Here is a 20281-nt window from a genome sequence, read left to right as displayed (position 1 = left end):
AGTTGAAAGGCCGCCAAGTAGGACCACAAATCACTCCTGTCCTTTCCACAAACCCCTAACGCCAACGTGATCACTTCTTCTTGCATTTGACCCCCTCAGCAAAAAATGCAGTCTCTTTTCTCTCCTGCCCCATTCTTCTCTCACCACCAAACACAGGAAGTACAACAACACCTCCTTGGAGGGTGTATCTCCCCGGGACGCGATTGGTCTATACGGAGTAGCCGGGTGTGTCTGCAGACTCTGCACACACACACACAGCCAGGTAAGAGCTGTGATTATACAATGGTGGACAGTGGGGGAGGGGAGATACAGAACACACACACACACACACACACACACACACACACACACACACACACACACACACACACACACACACACACACACACACACACACACACACACACACACAATTGGACATAGAAATGTGCACTCACCACTTTGGAGAGCTACATGCAGTTCTGAGCTTTCGCTGGGGCCTATAAAAACTCCCCAGACATTCCCCTGAGAAGTAATAAATATGGGAAAGAAGTGGAAAAACAACAGAATGAGGCAATGCACAAAAAAGGAGTGCAGAGGAGGAGTCTAACGCCACTGTGCTGCATGTGTTGTACAGTAGGTGATCTTACCCTGTATCAGGGTAACATAATACTGCTTAATTTAATCACAGGCTGTTTTCACTGTTTTCTGTTGGCTGGGCCCTACTCAATGAAAACAAGAAAGGTTACACATTCCTCAGACATAGGCTAGTGGGTCCCAAACTAGGGTTTAGGGGCCATATTTATTTAAATGTTTTAAAGTTCACGCTACACTAGCATTTATACAAACATTTTATGGTAGGGTCATTATGAAAATGTATCCACCTGTTTCCGCAAGACTTTACCGTAGCATTATTTGCGGGACACTTCCGGTTAACAGCAGACATACAAGCTCACGTCGCGTCGCAGATGCAACCGCTGTGAGCTTGTAGATCACTCTCAGCTGCCGGAAGCTGTCTGCGAATTCTGCGCAATGCACGATGGGATGCTTTAAGAATAAACATTAAATTAAATTCAGGTCCCAGTACAAAGCCAGTTGAGAACCATTGGTATAGACAGCAGAGAAGCTCTTATACTAATACGAAGTTATACTAATGTTGTGTATTTACCTGGAGGGTCATTGACTTAAGCTTTTGGGAATGCCTATTCTAGAGTGCAACCTTCATTCCTTTAGGGTAAAGAGTCCAATTCCCATAAGGAAATTAACTCTGAGCTATAACGGGCCCATACTAAAACTGAGCCCAATAATGACACACTTAAGTTGCTCACTATTCCCATGTGTGTCATTTATACTCATTTGGAAGGATTTTCTTCCACTTGAGCAAGAGTCCACCAGAAGTACTCTATTTCCTTCCACGTGAGCAAGCCCTCCAGCCACGGCCGTAACACACAGCCTGCATGATGATTATGAATAAAATGAGAAACCTGTGATTTGTTTTGATTAATGACAATAATTTCTAAATGAAATTAATAATAAATCATATGTTACGATTGATAATTGTGGGAACTAAAATTATGATATATACAATTCAATGTTAAACTATTGTGCTGTAGCCAAAACTAGGTCAACCGCTCACTGCTGCCTTATTATAACTACTGGGTGTAGCCAAAATACATGTAGCAAATAGGATAGCAAACAGGCTTCATGTGAATTGTTGACCCAAGCTAATCTTGTCACACTATATGTTAATTAACAGTGGTATGGGTGGTTGAGACTTTAGTGTTGGGCAAAGCTCAATTATCTCGTCAAAGTTAACACTCAAGAAGATCTTAATCACACGCACACACTGCATGTATGTACATTTGTCAGATATGTAGCCTATTATGCAATCTTTAAGTACAATGTCTGTTTTGAACGGTTATACTGTACATGCAAGGCCTCAACGTATACGTACTGTGACTCTTCCTTACTGCACAAGAACTTCCTGTAAAAGATTTAAAAAAAATGTAATCAAAGCAGTGTGAAGAGTGAATACATAAACAAAGTCAACAGTGTATGCGTCTGTCTGTTCACACTGTGACCTGATCATCACCAGCCACACACTGGTGGTGACAACACACTGACGAGTGAGGACGGGTGGAGGCCTCTGTGTTCTCTGTTGATGTTACAAATAATATTGACTGGCTGGCTGTGACTGAATCACTAAAAGCATTGTTTGTGTGGCTGATGAAGCATATCTATTTTTACCATCTTATTTTTGATCATCTTGCAGTCAAGTCAAACTCCTACTACATGTGACTTTTTGTAGAGAAATGCTACACATACATAAATGGAGTTAAATATAGGAGGCGCACACAGGCAGTTAAAGCCTTTTTTTAAATTGTAGGAGCAGACTAACATTTTGATTATTAGTACATCATTATCAGAATCAAAGAAACACAGAGACAAATGTTATATTATAGGCTATCACCTTCCAGATGAGCCTGTCTGTGTGATCCAGCAATAATCAATGTGGTTGACAGTGCACCAATTGCCACACCACAACAGTGTAGTCAAAGGCCATAGCAGTGGGCATGGTTTTCTGGTGCCACTAAAAGATCGGCCATTCATTTTTCATTTTGAATGATATTAAGCCTAGACTCAAGCCATCCAGGATCTTGGTGAATAATTATATGCTATACTACATTTAATAAATACCCCTTTTTTTCTTTTCTTTTTTTAGCTTTTTTTGGGGTATTTGTATTTATTTTTCCCACAGAATCAAAGGTTTTATGGTCATGATTAACCAGGAGTCTAGGCCTAAAATAATGAATATTTTTTTGTTGTAAATCTCTATAGGAAAGAATAATGGCCAATTTTATAGTGACAACAGAAAACCATGCCCACTGCTGCTATGCCCTTTAGAAAAGACATACACTGCAACATTATACATACGTAAAACATCAGTAGGAAAAAACATGAGTAAAAGCACTACAGATACTCTCAGATGACACCATAACATCACTATTCAGATTCACTATAGCAACAATAAACATCTGGGCACAGCGGGGCCTAAGCAGGCCCCTTCAAAACAGCACCGTCTATACAAAACATAACCTCACGTCACCAGATACAAAGCAGACGGCTCAAGTGTGTTAATACCCAGAAATGTTTTCTGTTTTTTTCCCCCTAAGGTATTGAAAAAGTTTCAGTGTCCTAGAGGCGGTGATGTCATAAATAAAAAAAGAGAGAAATACTATGCAGAGAAGCATATAGGATCCACACACACTTCTGGTCTAAAGCTGGGAGTTGCAACAGTCATGTTTTTATGTACTGTTCGTGTAGTGCAGTTGTTCTCAAACTTTTTGGGCTTCAGTACCCCCTTTTCCTGATTGCTGAATCCAAGTACCCCTTTAATTGATAGCAACATTTTGACTAGAAAATACTGACATCAAATGTCCAGCTTTTAAATCAATATGTTAAATAACTAGACCAGGTCAACCTGGTTGTGCCAGACCCCCTGTCTGTCATCATCATTTATGACATCATGCCTTTTGTAGGCATGTCATCATCATGTCATCATCATATATACCCTTTATATAGAAAACCCGGACAGACAGACCGACATTTGCTTATGTAGGCCTACCCATTTCATGGGTCTGGCAAAAATAAGTAGCCTGATTTCTATTCAGTAACAGTAAAATTCTCTTAATTTGGTTTAAAGCTTTACGGAGCAGCACGTTCACATTTTCTCAATGTTTTATCATTAAACATAACAGTAAAATAAATATTTCCATTTTCCATTTTCTCTCAAGTACCCCCTGTAGTACCTCTGTATACTGTATGTTTGACTGATCTGAGGGAACCTGCAATTAAAAAAAATCACACTCGTGTGAACTGAGCGGTGGAAGCTGCGTGAGTGTGTGTGTGTGTGTGTGTGTGTGTGTGTGTGTGTGTGTGTGTGTGTGTGTGTGTGTGTGTGTGTGTGTGTGTGTGTGTGTGTGTGTGTGTGTGTGTGTGTGTGTGTGTGTGTGTGTGTGTGTGTGTGTGTGAATGTGAGTGTGAGTGTGCCTGGCCTGAGGCTGAAGAACAGCGCCCCTCCCTTAACATGTGTGGTCAGAAAAGGTACTGCAGACTTGAGGCTACATACAGACAGACACGCATACAGACAGACAGACAGACAGACAGACAGACAGACAGACAGACAGACCCACACACACGGCCACGTATAGGAGCGTTGTGACCACCGCTCAAAAAAGCTTTAACTGCCTGTGTGTGTGTACATTTTGTCCTGCACTTGAGATGCACCTTTTAGCCTGCCTGTTATAGCTGGGAGGCAGTAGAGATAATCCTTTGTGTTCACATAAATGAAGATCTTTATAGACTAAATATTATTGTGGAGTCGGATGACCGCAAGAGATATAACAGTTAGTAATGAATCTATATTGAAAATGACAACACAATATCTTGCTTAAGTTTTGGGCCAACAATCTCTTTGTGATCTATAAACATAAAAGATTTCTTAAGTAATAATAAATGTTTGCGTCCTGGACCCAAAAACATTTACATTTCAGGGACAGGGTGAAGTAGGGTCCTACAAGCCTCAAGGACATATTGACAGGATGGATGGAGGATTCAAATGTGTGCCATGATTTCAGCATTTGGATGGTCACTTGTTATTTGATATCATATTGCTCTAGAGCTGAATAAACCCTTTTGCAAATCCCGCCCCATTCTGCCCTGTTACTATGGGACATTAACCCTGGGCAGATTGTTTTTTATAGTGGAAGTGGATGGGTTTTTTTTTTCCCTTCATAGCCTCATTACAGCTATATAAAGTACCAAAGGAAAAACACCTAGGTGATATTAATAAAAAGGGAAGACAAAGGTACAGTAGTTACATTGCAAAACAGGGGATTTACCCGAAAATACATGTTTTAATTTGTTTAATCCCAGTGGGACAGAATCCTCTTTGCAGATTCTTTTATAGTGGTAGTGGATGCGATTTTTTTTCCCTTCATAGCCTCATTACAGCTATATAAAGTACCACAAAAAACACATCTACGTGATATTAATAAAAAGGGAAGAAAAAGGTACAGTAATTACATAGCAAAACAGTAGTTTTCCCCCGAAAAATAAATGTTTTAATTAGTTTAATCCTCTGGATCAGAGATAGAAAGAGAAGCGCATTGCATCTTGGGTACTAGGAAGAGGACAGAGAGAATGTTTCTCCTCACATAATAGGCTGGCTTTTCGTAATTCTGCCCATTTAAATTATATGTACCCAATCGTGACTCTTAGACCATTGATAAGGTACATGTGAACTAGTTTGTTGAAGCTTATTCGTTATGATGAGCGAGATCGCTTGACGCTTGCCGTCGCTATCACCGTACCGGCCGATCTCCGTGTCGCGCACTGCGGACAGTTTTTGAAAGCCTAAAGCAACATTCTCCACTGCACAAACTCCACCCCCGATAGCAAAAAGTGAATGTTTTTTTCTGGTTGGCCAGTCAGGGAGTCTCAGGGACCAATCAGAAGGCTGACAAACGGTCTATTGCAAATAGGCACACATGTAGGCCTACTGACTGTAGGGATAAGGCTCTAGTCTAAATGAAATTAAACTGATGACAATGCAATTTGTATTAATGTAGTTGTTTAAATTGTGGCCATTATTAAGTTACTCTCCTCTTCCGCTCAATGAATTCTGATATAGCTGGCATGAGGTTTTACTGATTTCCTCATTCGTACACACACACACACACACACACACACACACACACACACACACACACACACACACACTGCACTTATAATGAAATGACAGATTAAATCCTTTTCTCATAAATGTTCTCTCTAAATGTTATCACAGGTTCAGAAGTTCTTAATGCTTCAGATTGTGAACACAGCATGCAATGGTGGTCGTATAAAGTTCCAAATGATACCTCAAGCTGCAGACGAAGCAGACAAACAGCCTGAAAACATCATTCACTAAGTTCTGCAGGTCGTATCTCGTCTTCAGACTCCGGTCATTCTTCATTCAGACACACACCAGCTTTGAAGCATGTGTGTGAACCCTAGTCCCAATGTCCCATATCCTGGAAGGACACGACGACTCACTGATCTGTGATTGCCTAGTTGGTTGTCCCGTTGACGATTAAACGTCAGAGGCAGAGGACTGAGCACACAACAATCTCATTTAATATTATGAATACATAATAATAACAATAATAATAACGATAATGATACAACAACAACAACAACAACAACAACAACAACAACAACAACAACAACAACAACAACAACAACAACAACAACAACAACAACAACAACTACTACTACTACTACTACTACTACTACTACTACTACTACTACTACTACTACTACTACTACTACTAATAGACTTTTATTATCTCCAGCATAACTACAACTAATAATAGCCTTTTATTGTATGCAACATTTACCTTTTGTTTCACTTGATATCATAAACCTTTTCCCCTATTGCTGTTTTTGTTCGTCGTGTTTATGAACATCAGTAGGGTGGCGGGTGGACCCAAGCTGCATGTTACCTGGCAACACAATTCCACTGACAATGTCACTGTCATGGGTTACAGTCAGATCAAACACTGCACAGCTCTTTTACTCTGTGGACAGAAACTGTCTGCAGTCACAGATCGACAGATGTCACCTGTTTGTTTTTTTGGAGATAATAAGCATTTCCTTTGGGGAGGTGTTGAGTACTTTGTAATTAAATTGAAAGTTGACACTATAGCCAGGGCAGGAATTGAATGGAGGACATGAAGGCCCTCAGTTTGGCCTTGTGCCCCTCAAAGGCTCAAACCAGCATGACCTGAGGCCACTGTGGCCTTAAAGGAGTAGTTCACCCCCAAAATGACTTTTTTCCCTATTGATTACTCATGCCATGGATAGTAGAGTTAAACTAGAAAACAAAATTTCTAAGAAATTTGTGTGCCTGCAGCTCGCTAAGTCCCCTGAAAAACACGTTTTGGCATGAAACGGTTACGTTTTGCGCGTTTGTGGTGCCCCCTATGGGTCGAAGTGGAAAATTTGGTGTTGACTGGATGTTTCGTTTGTGATTTATGGCTACTTCTTACAAAACGGGCTCCTCCCGCTAACTTTGGAACCCTGTTACGGAAGAACGGTATGGACTATCAAAATATCGTTTAAATATGTTTATCGCATGAGTCCATAGATCGTGTGTATCGATTTTTGTGACATTTGGAGAAAATATGTAGGAAAAGGAGCAAAAAGTGTGTTTTGAAGAAAATTCAAAATGGCGGAAAATCTATCCTGACGCAAATGGGCGTGGCCTATATGAGGAGATGCGTCATGACCCAAGGAATCCAGGGAAAAGGGAATTTTAATTTTCCGACCCACGGTTCAAGAGTTACAGGCCGAAAGGTAAAGTGGACTGTTATAGCGCCACCATGAGGCCAACTGACGAAATTATTTTTTATTTAATCCTTGATATCATTATAAATCTCCTCTCCAAGTTTTGAAACTGTAGCCCCTATGGTTTGCGAGAAAAAAAATATTGAATGTGAGTTTTTGCGATTCCCATTATAAGTCAATGGGTAAAATTAATTCACTAATAAATTAATATCAATTAAACGATACAACTTTTCTCTTAGAAAAGTAATAGCACCCCATTCCCGGCCGAGCCGCACGTTTTGATGTATATATTGCGGCGGTGGCGTAAATCGTGCGGCACTTATTACGTGCCGAAATTTTGTGGCGACATTACTTACTTAAGTATGGCGGCACACTTAATAATATTTTTTGTTTTTTGTCGCATTCCTAAGACAAAAATGTGATTTGAGTAAATTTACCCCCATTGATTCCGGATGGTGACCCGTTTCGAAACGGGTCACCATCCGAAATGAATGGGGGTACATTTATTGTTATAACATTTATGTCTTAGGAATGTGACAAAAAACTAAAAAGTCATTTTGGGGGTGAACTACTCCTTTAATGCCTACCTAAGCTCCTCTCTCTTCCTTGTCAATACCAGTGTCTCTTTCTTGTCATGTAGACACCAGTGTTTTTATGTTGAGATTCTGAAATCTTATTAAACTCCCCCGAATCCAATCTTTAAACCAATCCAGTGTTTGGTGCAGGGCTGAGCATGGATCAGATTGTAAATACCATAATTTATCTATTTCACTGAAGATTATAGGTTATCATCCTTAACCCTTAAATTCAACACATTCTTTCAATGGACTAAAAATAATCTGTTCATTTCATGGCCTTCCTGCCGACCTGCCCTGGCATTTTGAATTTATTTTCAATTCAAATGTGTGACAGTGTTAAAACAGCCTGTCCCTCCGGGCTATGGGATCCATCCGTTCATTGGACGCCAGTCAATCACATGGGTTTGTGTGTGTTTAGTTTCACTTCCGCATTGAGTAACTACCTAGCTGGCTGCTAACACACTGGCTGCAACTTGAAATTATCTAAAACATTTAAGAACGGTTTCCTTCATAACTGAGCGAAGCTCACATTTATTGTAAACTCAGCAGCCGTCAGCTACACTGCTGTGTGTACATTATTTATTACAGTAGGAGTCGCATTGGTCCTCTGTGTCGCTAGCATCGCACTGACTGGACTCCAGCTGAAGTCAGCAGACAAGACAAGCTAACAGTTGTCAGGTGGTCCACCATCATCATAAAACTTCATCCTGAATGCTGTTCTGTTATATCTAAATAACACGCCTTGTGCCCGGACTCGTCAAGGTAGGTCCATTTTGTGACGTTATTCAAACTTTCGACCTATGAAAGGCTATAGCTATACTGGCTTTTTATGTATTTGAACATTTAAACCTCTTTTCCAACCCTATGTAATTTCAAACATTAAAAATAAAGTTAATCATGTATTAGCCTACGGCAGGGTTGTCAACATTGGACTGTCAGAATCCAGGAGATTTATTTTTTGGGGGGTGCGCGGAACTCCCCAACCAGGGTCTGGGGGGTGCTCTCCCTAAAACGTATTAATAGATATATTTTCCTGTGTTCTGTTGAATTGTGTGCATGTTTGATACATTTATCAGGATTACTTTACTAGCATGTGTACAATTTCAGCCTAAAATGCCAAATGTAGGTGTACAGATTTGATGACTGCAGCAAAGTAAGACATCTTTAATAATGATGTCTCATCTGTAAGTCATTACTTAAGTGAATATCTGTATGATCTTGCATGGATTGCCCCCACCCCTAAAGCGGGGGGTCTGGGGGTCCTCCCCCAGAAGAAAATTAACATAGTAGATGTAATTTCCTGTGTTCTGGTGAATTTTGGGAGTTTGATACAAAATCCAGGAGAAATCCAGGAGATTTGCCAATCCAGGAGCATGCCAGGAGATGGGGTCAAAATCCAGGAGACTCCTGGGAAATCCAGGAGAGTTGACAGGCCTGGCCTACGGTGTTCTAAAATAGTATAAGCATAGCCCCTCTCAGGACCCCAAAATCACCTCCAATATAAAATATAAAAATATAAAAAAAGGTAAATACAGGAACGAAAGGAGCTATTATAAGCAGGGCTTCAAGTTCAACTTCAATGTACTTTACTTGCGCGCATAACTTTTATTATCATAATAGTCAATCGTCGATTTATTTGTATATTTTCATTGTGTGAGGATTGTGTGACACGCTGAATACATTATGCTCTATGCAGACTGCAGTATACGGTTGTCATAACTGTCATGTTCAGACCTTCCTCTTCCTGCTTTAGTTTCGATTGTGTACGCGACACATTTTTTTACGTAGAGCCATCAAACAGCCATTATAAAATATATTTTTTTATCATTACCTTAAACTTTTTAAATTACTTTTTCTTCACCATTTTTATTTTCTTTTACACTCCCCCCTAACAACCTCTCTCTCTCACACACACACACACACACACACACACACACACACACACACACACACACACACACACACACACACACACACACGTACATCTATACTATAATTTTCCGAATGTCTGTCTGAGTGAGTGTCTGTCTGAGTGTCTGTCACAGCGTTTCTCCTCAGTGGCTGGAGCAATTGATCTGAAATCGCATCACCATTAGCATATGAACACACCTGACATAACTGTGAAGCCCGTTTGTCACTTTCACAAATCATATGCTGCATATTAGCATTTTAATGGTGTATCTACTATCTATTCTGCATCTAGCATGAGGCATATCTATTCTGCATCTAGCATGAGGCAAAATGTTTAACCAGCTCTGTGTGTGTGTGTGTGTGTGTGTGTGTGTGTGTGTGTGTGTGTGTGTGTAGGGGGGGGGGGGGTTACAGATGTTGTCCAAAAATCATGCAGATCGGTACACAGTATCTCTGTAGCCATTAAACGAAACGGGTATTTCTTACATTGATGCTCCTACATATTATCATGCAAGCACCAGTTAAAGTTACTTTCCATCCCTCATATACTGTGTGCACAGTGCACACCCCATAACCCACACACTGCACTTCATTTCGGAGCTCATATCTTTGAACGGGTAAGGACTAGTTATACATAATTCAGTATGAAAAGGTTAGGTTATATTTTGAATTGCTTTGTTGTTTAGAGAGGATAAGACAGGAAACTGATATGAAGCCGGAAAGGATCAAGGACATGCAACACATGTTAGGATGGGGATGGGATGTTTGGATTATGTGGTCAGGTCAACTATCCAGTTGTTTTCATGACCTTGCTTCTTTTTGTATCGTAAGCGAACTCTTCAAAACTAAGTGGTTACACCTTTTCACTATATTTGAGTTTGAGTTTGGACATTTTTCGCCTATAATGTCATGCTCAAAAGAGGGACACCAGACCACCAGGGTTAACGTGGTTAACAACCTCACCTGTGATGTGAATGATTGGGAGTCTGGAGTTCTCTGCTGTTGCCCCCGCAACTGGATGGACAGACATAAAATGCAATAAATGGGTATACTCCTACTGTATGTGTTCCTCATTTTTCTAACATTCTCCTCCATATTTATTCAGCAGGTGTCATACAGACCCGGCAGAATGGCTGTGCTGCTGCTGACCCTGGCCGTTCACGTGGTGCTGCTGAGCGGTGGAGCTGCTGATGTCACCGACAACTGCAAACTGTCCATAGGGGACTCTCTGAACTCGTCAGAACGCAAAGTCCTCCGTCGGCTAGAGCCGCTTACCAAACAGAAGTAAGAAACTAATTCACTGTACTGGCCTGTTTGATATCCAGGACATTAGCCACTTAACACATGGGCTGCCTAACACGTCCAGGGATGTGTTAATTGGTTACCATGGTAACCAGGTAAACGGGTGCTGTGGCGGCCGCTGCTGAGTGAAAAAACGTCATTTCCCATGATGCATCTCGAAAGCCACTGCTGCCCGCGTGATAGTGAACGATAGGAACTGTCAGGCAAGTCCCGGAAAATACTCTCTGTGATTGGCCAGAGGCACTTTGAGGGACACTTCCCCCCAAATATTAGTTACTATTCTGTCCCCCAGTAGATGTAACTCGGGCGGCGCTGAGTTGGCCCATGCGACCTTCACAACGCTCGACATGGCGACTCACTCGCTACTGCTCGCTCGGCGGTGACTAAGGTGGCCTGAAACAGCGCGCCTCTGTCGCTTTTGTTGGAAAAGTAATGTCGGTCTCCATGTCTACTCAGTCTTGCATTCAGCCAATGAGAATGCAGGGGGGGCGACGCTTGCCCGGATGTAGCTACGTTTTGATATCATGCCTGCTGCCTGACTTCCACTTCCTCATTCCCATCCATTCTATCTAGCTGCGGTAAAATGTATTTTTCTCCCTTTGTTTTCCCACATCGCTCGTTTGGTCTGTGTGAAAGACAAGACGTTGAACGTTGATCCGCCGCGTGCACGATACAAGATACATGGCTGTTAATCTACATTAGTTATGGCAAAACTATGGCAGCCCAAGTGTTAAGCCCTATATACTTAACATGACGAATAGCAAAAAATAGACCATGATCTATAAGCTCACAATGTCTTTCGTTTTGTTTTGGTCCCGGCCTGCGTGTGCATACTGGTTCTTATCAGTGTGACGACGTCTGGAAATGTGTTTATATATATTATATATTATGTACATTACTGTCGTTTGTCTCATGAAATGTAAATGTATCCCTGCCAGCAGTATTTAGCGTGGTTGTGTATAACCCTTCACTGTAGTTTACAGTTTAGGCATTTAGCAGACGCTCTTAATTCAGAGCGACTTACAATAAGCAAGGCATCAATACATCAATTGCATAGAAATATCAATCTAGAAAAAATAACGTAGGTACTAGGTAGACCAAGCAGGCACGTCCTGTTTTGGCGACGTAGCGTTAAGGCGACGTAGCGTTAAGGCGACGTAGCGATTAGGCGAAATACAAGTGTACCAACGCTTTTTCGCCTTGTTTCTTTTTCTTTGAGGAAGCCACTGATTTACACTCACTAGCAAACTTGTTCTAATAATGTGCAGTGCATGCAGCGTGCCTGCTTGTTACCCTTAATGTGAATATTAAGCCACACTGTGGCTTGTGAAAGTGTTTCAATTGTAGGCTACGTTCATTATTAAATAATAAAAATAATAACGTGCGCTGCGCTGCGCTGGGCGTCTGACACAGTGATTCGCTCATTCATTCTGCAAGTTTCTGCGCCTGGAAAATAGCAGATCTACAAGCTCACAACGCGTTGTGGATGCGAGGCGTTGTGAGCTTGTAGATCAGCCACTTTTGTCACGGAACACGCCACGATGAAGAAGTATAAAAGCCAGGATTTACTTGAGTGATGTGATCAGTGGTGATTCAATGTTTGGGGGGTCGCGAACGTCGCTCGACACCTACTATACAGGTCTATTGATATGCAAATAGGCCTAGTTTCTTTGTTAAACAGTTGTCGAGGTGTGAACTTCGGGGGGTGCATGGAAATGATTGGAAATTTGCATGTCGTTTATCGGCACGGCAGAAAAGCGTGAATGGAAATTTGCATGTCGCCCCATCAGTACGGTAGGAGACCCCGTTCGTACATTTGCCCATGTTAGTACACTTCGCCTTAACGCTACGTCGGCAAAACGGGATTTCCCCGACCAAGCACCTAGTTAGTAAAAAACCTTATATCAAACCTAAGAATGCTATCGTATCTAGCTTTCATGTATGGTCATTGAGGGTAGGCGAATGCTATAGTAAGTGCTATGGGCTTAGGTGGAGTCTGAAGAGGTGAGTCTTCAGGCCACGGCCAAAGCTTTGATTGATTGATTGATTGATTGAAGACTTTATTAGAAGTTTGCATAGGAAAAGGTACAGTTTCATGACGGTACAGTTCACTGGTACAAGGTCTACTAAAAGGAGATCCTAGAAAAGACTAAGCTTATTTCCACAGGAGTTTATTCCATAGTTTGGGGGCCAAGAGGGCAAATTGTCTCTTTTTTGTTTGAAGCTACAAAACAGCATTTATTATGGGGATCAGATTTTTGCATAATTATATTTGTTTGTCTTTATAGTCCCCCAAAACAGATTTGTATTAAACGTTGTTTAATACAACGGTCAAGGAATAACTGACCAATTCACTAAAAGGGGAAATCTTTAACATAATATTGGTTTTCTGGTTGACAGCTTCACCGTAGTAGAGAAAGAAGATGCTTCCAAAGAGAGCTACACCTACACACTGCAGATATGTGGTGATGCAGGGGGTGTCCCAGGAGCTGGGGTTATTCAAGTGGACAACAAGGGAAAGGGCAAGAAGGCAACCATAGTTGGCTTGTATAACTCAACGCAGGCCATTGGCGGAAGTAAGTTAAAAGTATTTGCCAAATAATAAAATTCTGGTTTATGTCATTGTCATTTGATGTTATTTTAACTAAGTCATTCTCTGTCAATCTCTGACCTTAAATGTAAAACATGTTATAGAGCCCTAAATATCTACATGTGGTTCCGTTCATTGAGCAGTTAACCTGTATCTTGAAACAACTTAAAGGGTTTCTCATCCGCTGAATGACTCACAGAGTGCAGTGAACTCAAAGCATGCCACTGCATGCCATCCGTTTCTCAGGAGGAAACCCAGAGTGGATCAGCAGTTTCATTTTCAAAAATATCTTTTGGCCTTTCTCTCTGACACTCTGCTGCCCCCTGCAGGTGACTGGGTGATGCTGATCTACAAAAACGGTGACAAATATGTTGAACACTGCAACAAGGAGCAGAGGAAAGCCATTATTATGATCTCTTGCAACGGGAATGCGAACCCGGTAAGACGGCTGGCAGTTTGACCCACTAAGATCTGTGTGCAAAGAGGAGGGGCGTGGCTTCAGACTCACCTCTTTTTCTTTAAACTATCCTCTTTAAAATCTATGACTGTATGTGTATGTTACTTGCATGTCATCTCTTCTTCACCCCACCTCTCCATACCCATCTCCATTGATGTTATTTTTTACTTTCACTATGTTTATCTTGGTTTTAAAAACACTTTTGGACCTTTTTTCTTAAAACAAAAGCATCCATCCTCCACTCCGTCTCCATCCCCTCTCTCTCTACCGCTATTAATTTGTCCTCTTTGTACCCCACCACCCCTCCTTCTACCATCCTTTTATTTCTCTCAAAACTCTCTCTCTTGTTCTCTCTCATTCTCTGTCTCTATCTCTTCCCCCAGGGGCCGTTGGAGGTGATGCTTGAGGACAGGGAAAGGCAACAGGACTGTTTCTACCTGTTTGAGTTGGACTCGGCCGCTTTGTGTCCAGCTGTGGAGTCACATCTCAGCACCGGTTCCATTCTTCTCATAATGTGCGTAATGGCAGTTTTAAACAATGTCCAAGTAGCCCCTCTCCACACACACCATATTTGAATAGACCCCCCAGTATTGATGATTTCTCGGCCGCCTGCAGATTACAAGGCACGGTGCAGAAAACAAGCAGAATGACGTGGTCCCTATACAGAAACACTTGTGTGCAGCGTGCCTGCATGTGCTTGTGTGGATATAGTTTTGAAGACAGGCAGACAGAGTGAAACCTTTTGTATGATAGTATGTTTCTGTTGCACTTACATTGCCTGAACTTGCTGCAAAATACATCTGCCCAAGAGGGACAAAGAAAATGTTAGTTATTTTATAACATGTATTGTCTCAATTGCTAGGTTCCACGTTGTTTTAGATGGTATTGCAATTAATTTTATAAAGGAGTTTTACTTAATTATTTAAAAAAATCTATTTTTCCTTGATAACCGGTCATTTTAGGCTTGTTTTTCTTTTTTTAAGCAGTGGAATCAAGGATTGTTCTCCGCAGAATCAAGACTTTTTCGTTTGAAGTCCATCAGTTGGATGTTAATGGAGATATGCAGACAGATGTTTTTAAAGAGTAATTGGCAATAGTGAAAATTCCTGTATAGAAAAGTACCACTCAGTTTCCGTTACAGATAGATAAACTTGAATCCAGACTTTTTCTGAAGGCCCTGAATTGGTGTCAACACTGCAGAGGTCTATTACATCTCGCTCTTCTTCTATAACTCCCATTTAAGCCTTAAACGTTTTACTCCATGTCTTGTCTTGTCTGCATTTTTCTAGAATCACCTTTGCACTAGGCTGCTGTCTTCTGGATGGGAGTATTGGCTAAATGTCTAAAACATAATATGAAAATGATAGCTCCTCATGATTTGTATCTTTCAGTGGCATCTGTGTCATTGCTGTGTATCTCATCGGAGGGTTCCTCTACCAGCGTTTGGTGGTCGGAGCCAAAGGGATGGAGCAGTTCCCAAACTACGCCTTCTGGGCGGAGGTCGGCAACCTGTCAGCGGTGAGGCTTTATCCTGATTTATATCTAGGTGTATTTCGTGTCATGCATAGGCCTGGCACAATTATTGCACAATAGCCTGATCGCAATTATTTGAGATGATCGCAATCATTTTTCATAATCGTCATAATCATTTCCATGTTGAGAAAGATTCATACATTTTGAAACATTAAAAAAAAAATGGAAATACAAGCTTGATGCAACACATTGTGAGCTTGTAGATTGTCTATTTCAACTATTCCACTATTCCACTATTATTATTATATTTATAACAACGTTTGAGTATAAAATATTGACTATGGCGTATTTTGGCAATAATACATTACTTTTTATTTATTTTGATTATTGGTATAGGTGTGGTATATTTAAGTTCTTGTCATATCTTCCCTGTGTAACTTTTGTTTCAAGGCCTAAAAGCCACACAATTCAATTGTTAATCACAATTAATGACAATTAATCGTCAAGTAAATGTCATAATCATGACAGCCTTAGTCATGTGCCGATCTACAACAATGGCAGATCTACAATCTCACAATGTGTCGCAACGCATTGTGAACTTGTAAATCTATCTTTGCACTGACACTCGAGATGAGACTTTAAACTGATTTCACACTGGGACCTAATTGTTGTGTTGACCTTGAATTCAGTAACTAGTATTTATTATTCCTGTTCTGTATCAAAGTTTATTCTGTGTGTGTGACCATGTCAGAGCAAATCTTGAGTGTCTATTGTTAGACCCAACATACAGTATCTACTTCACAGTCTGCTGTAAGGGACTGCAACCTGATCAGGGTTCCGCAGGACACATCACAAACTTTGCAGTGAGAGATTTTTGGTCTGCCTTTATTGATAGTACACAGTAGAGAAAGACTGGGAACAGGGAGAGAGACAGAGTGACATGCAGCAAAGGTCATCGGCTCGGGAACTGAACTGGCAACGTGCTGGCAGGCTACATTAGAGCCTATATGTGGTATGTGGTTTAACCGCTAGGCTAGTGGTGCCACGAGAGAGAGATTTGAATTGATCATAGTAAAAAAAAAAGAAGAAGAAAAATACATGTTAAATTCTCAGGGATGAAATGGACAATAAGCAGGTAATCCGTGATAAGCTGCTACCAGATCTCACAATCTACGCTGCGCGATGTAGATTCCCAAGCCCAGTGCACGCCTCCGTTTAACATAATATTTCTTTATCACGTTGTGATATTTTTTTTATCTTTACTAATGCAATTCAAGATGGATTTAACACTATCCGTATGTAAATATGATGCTGTCAAACACGTGCTTTTGTAGGCTATTTTTTATTTGCCCGAACTTCTCATAATGAACTATACCAGTTCAGCTGGTTCACATAAAATCGAACAGGTCTAACCTGAACCGGACCGGGTAAACCAGAAATCCACCCAACTCTACCCAAAGGCTTCTCTTGAGGAAGGTCTGCAAGTCAGGCAGGAATAGGACTGGCAAATACAGGACTACAGTAACAAATGAATACATGAATGTATAAATAAATACATTAAAACACTTTCAACTGTTTGAGAGATACTGGAAGTTTGTTCTGCAGCAGAAGTAACACAGCAGAACATAAAAAGGTGTTTTTGGAACTTGGAAAAATCTGAAAGGAATAATATAAATTGAGCTACCTCTTATTGAATGGTTTTAAAAATCTTTGATGGGATTGAAATAGGTAGCCGATAGGGACTGAGTTTCTTTTTTTGAAGAAGAAGAAGAAGAAGAATGTGTTGCGGAAATCAGCTATACCAGAAGATAATAATAATCATAATCTAACTGGCATTTAACTAATGCCCCATTTTATGTCTTTTATGTTGACTTGTCCAGCATTTGCAGAAGAAAACAATTTGATATATAAAATAAGGCATATTATATTAATATTGGTCTTAAAGAAGTAGTTCACTCTTGAACTACTTGAAACCTTGATTTCATGGAGATTTTTGGGGGTTTTCTTTTCGCATTCCTTAGCCAATAATGTACTTGTATCCAAGTCTATCCAGTAGGAGTCTCTTTGGATGCATTCAGTTTGCGGGAATACTTTGCATTTACATACGGATATGTGGTCCGCTGGTCATTGCCGGTCATCAAATTATTGGCTTAGGAATACGACAAAAACTAAAAGAATCACAATGAATTTAAGACTTCGTGGCGTATTACAACACACAGTATTTTAGTGTAACAGACAAATGGATTCGACTTTTCATTTGTAAGTAAGTAAATTGTCCTCCCTGGTTATCACACAGGATGGGTGTGACTTTGTGTGCCGGTCGCGGAGTCGAGAGGAAGCACCGGCCTACAGGAGTGCACCTACAGAGCCCCTGGACGAGGGGCCAGAGGAGAGAGACGACCACCTACTACCCATGTGAACTGGGTGGGCCCCTCCACAAGTGGGAGAGAGAGTTTTGCACTGTGTGAGATGCTGTTTTCAGCCTAAGTCCCAGATTAGATGAAGTTGCCGCTAGACACCGGCCTACAGTCAGTTCTTCCCTACTGGTTTAGGTCTGGACCTGTCGACACATGCATAGCCTAGTAGACCGGTGCCTAAAGGCAACTTCCTCTCTGAATTGTTACTGCCCAGGACACGTTGATGAATTCTCTGATCCCACCTCCCTCCCGTCCAGCACTTACTGTAATTCAGTGATATAATTCCATGTCGATGGATTCATCCCAAATTACAAAGTGACCTCACAAAAGTGACTTTTCTGGCACAAAATGGAGACATGCTACTGTACTCAAGACAGACATTTTGTACACCAGTACTTCCGTTGAATCATATCGTGTAATACGAATGTTATTACACTTTGACTTAATGTTAAAAAAGTGTGCAATAACTAAACAATTGCAGACTCACCTTTACAGTGGCCCTATTTCAATGTATTGACCTGTAGAAAAGTAAGTGAACAATAATACTCATTTCATTGTCATGAAATGCGATTGAGTTTCCTTTTGTGCAGAAGTCATTGTGCTTCACTCAGTACTGATGCAATACCGTCTACATTCAATACTTGGCTTAATGCAGAGACTAGTGCATTGATATGAGGTCATTTTAAAGGTTGACCTTTTATTGTGATTGTGAATGTAATTTCAGCCATACTACAATAATGGCATACCTTGACATAATTATTTTAACCATAGTTGGTTAATTTCTGTTTCCAGAAACTTACATACATACACCATTTTCAAGAAGGGTCAGGGTTCAAACATGTCCACTGCCTTGCAGGATATGTCTTAAGAAGTTGAAATAGATAGTAGTTTTCCACCCTTTATGTCACTCATGTGATGTATGCTTATAAATGATAATGCACAGGGACACATTCATACATGAGTCTGTGCATCTGTTCAGGTGATCTCAATGAATGGTGCGTGAGCATATATTGTATGTACTTGTATTTTAGTACACACACATTACCAAATCAGACATTCATAACCGCTCACGCACTATTCAGTAAAGACTTATACTTAGTTGCACGTGGGTGTCGTGCCACGGAAATAGCAGATCTATAAGCTCACAATGCATCGCAGTGCAATGCGTTGAGCCTGTTGATTTGCGTTTTGTTTTTGTTCGTTTTTTTCCTTTTTTTTTTATCTGGCTAAATAATAAAATACATGGGTAAAACCCTGATCTGTATATCTGTCCTTACCACTGAAATTACTGACACATAAACGGATGCACTGCTAGGCGCACGCACACACACTTATTGCTTAGAGTTAGTGTAGGGTAGGATTCAGATTGAGCTCTGACCAAAAGTAGGTAACATCTTATCTGCTAGTTGTTGAGGATTGTAGAGATGTGTGGGAAGTAAATTGCTTTCCATATGCCTCTTAAATCGATCCTTGCCTTGGTTGGGCTGCACAATTGGCCATATTCACAGTAAAGGTGGCCATTTTGCTCTTAGGTCATATTTGGGGGAAACTCCTGGCTACTGTGTGAATATGGTGATCAATAATTAATGATAATGCTGATTATCTCAATGTTCACAAGTGCATATCAATGTTATTGAGCATAAAGTTTTTAGTGCACTCTTTGTGCATTATATAAACATTGTGACTGGTCAGTCACTGCAGTGGGCATCTAAATGATTCTTAAATGCCAAAATGCATTGAGGAAACTATAGTAATAATTATAAAGATGATAAATTGTGCGGCCCTAAACCAGATGGCAAGAATATGCTTTGATACTGACGTCAATGTTAATAAGTTATGGGTTATTATTAATGCTGTGATTTCTTTGGAAAAAGTAAGCTTTTTGAACAGTAAAATCAGTAAGGACAGAAGATTATATTACAAAATTATTGTTTGGTTTGTTTACTAGCTCCTTATTTGTTGTATAATTTAAATGTTGGCATTTCTATGGTCAGTTCAAATAATATGACAAACTGCACTTGTTACACCCAGATCTGCCTGGTGGTTTTTACAATGTAAAATGAAGCAAGGAAGCAGCTCCAAATAGTTGTGTTTGACTTGACAGCCTGTCAGTGTGAGATGGATTTTGTGTTCCTTTGTTTTTGCTATTTGTTGTTGCAAGAAAAGAATTTGAAGAATTTGTTTT

The 20281-nt window shown here is 40.5% G+C and overlaps 1 protein-coding gene across 3 annotated transcripts; it reads left to right on the top strand.

The window, feature by feature from the left end:
* The first annotated feature begins 137 nt into the window (after positions 1-137).
* Positions 138-20278, top strand: m6pr (mannose-6-phosphate receptor (cation dependent)). Of its 3 annotated transcripts, none has more exons than XM_080737831.1 (7): positions 138-262; positions 10963-11141; positions 13560-13735; positions 14079-14188; positions 14590-14720; positions 15598-15724; positions 17976-20278. In XM_080737831.1, exons 2-7 carry the CDS (start codon positions 10987-10989, stop codon positions 18096-18098), a joined length of 822 nt encoding a protein of 273 aa, XP_080593957.1. In that variant the 5' UTR covers positions 138-262; positions 10963-10986; the 3' UTR covers positions 18099-20278. The 3 variants fall into 3 exon arrangements, with proteins under 3 accessions (XP_080593957.1, XP_080593956.1, XP_080593955.1); XM_080737830.1 differs by lacking the exon at positions 138-262 and adding an exon at positions 8386-8708 and having other exon boundaries at positions 10966-11141; XM_080737829.1 differs by lacking the exon at positions 138-262 and adding an exon at positions 8386-8708.
* The last annotated feature ends 3 nt before the right edge of the window (positions 20279-20281 follow it).

Source organism: Nannobrachium achirus, assembly GCF_963921795.1.
Source record: "Nannobrachium achirus genome assembly, chromosome: 2".
Lineage (NCBI taxonomy): Eukaryota > Metazoa > Chordata > Actinopteri > Myctophiformes > Myctophidae > Nannobrachium > Nannobrachium achirus.
This window is presented reverse-complemented; position numbering and strand designations above follow the sequence as displayed.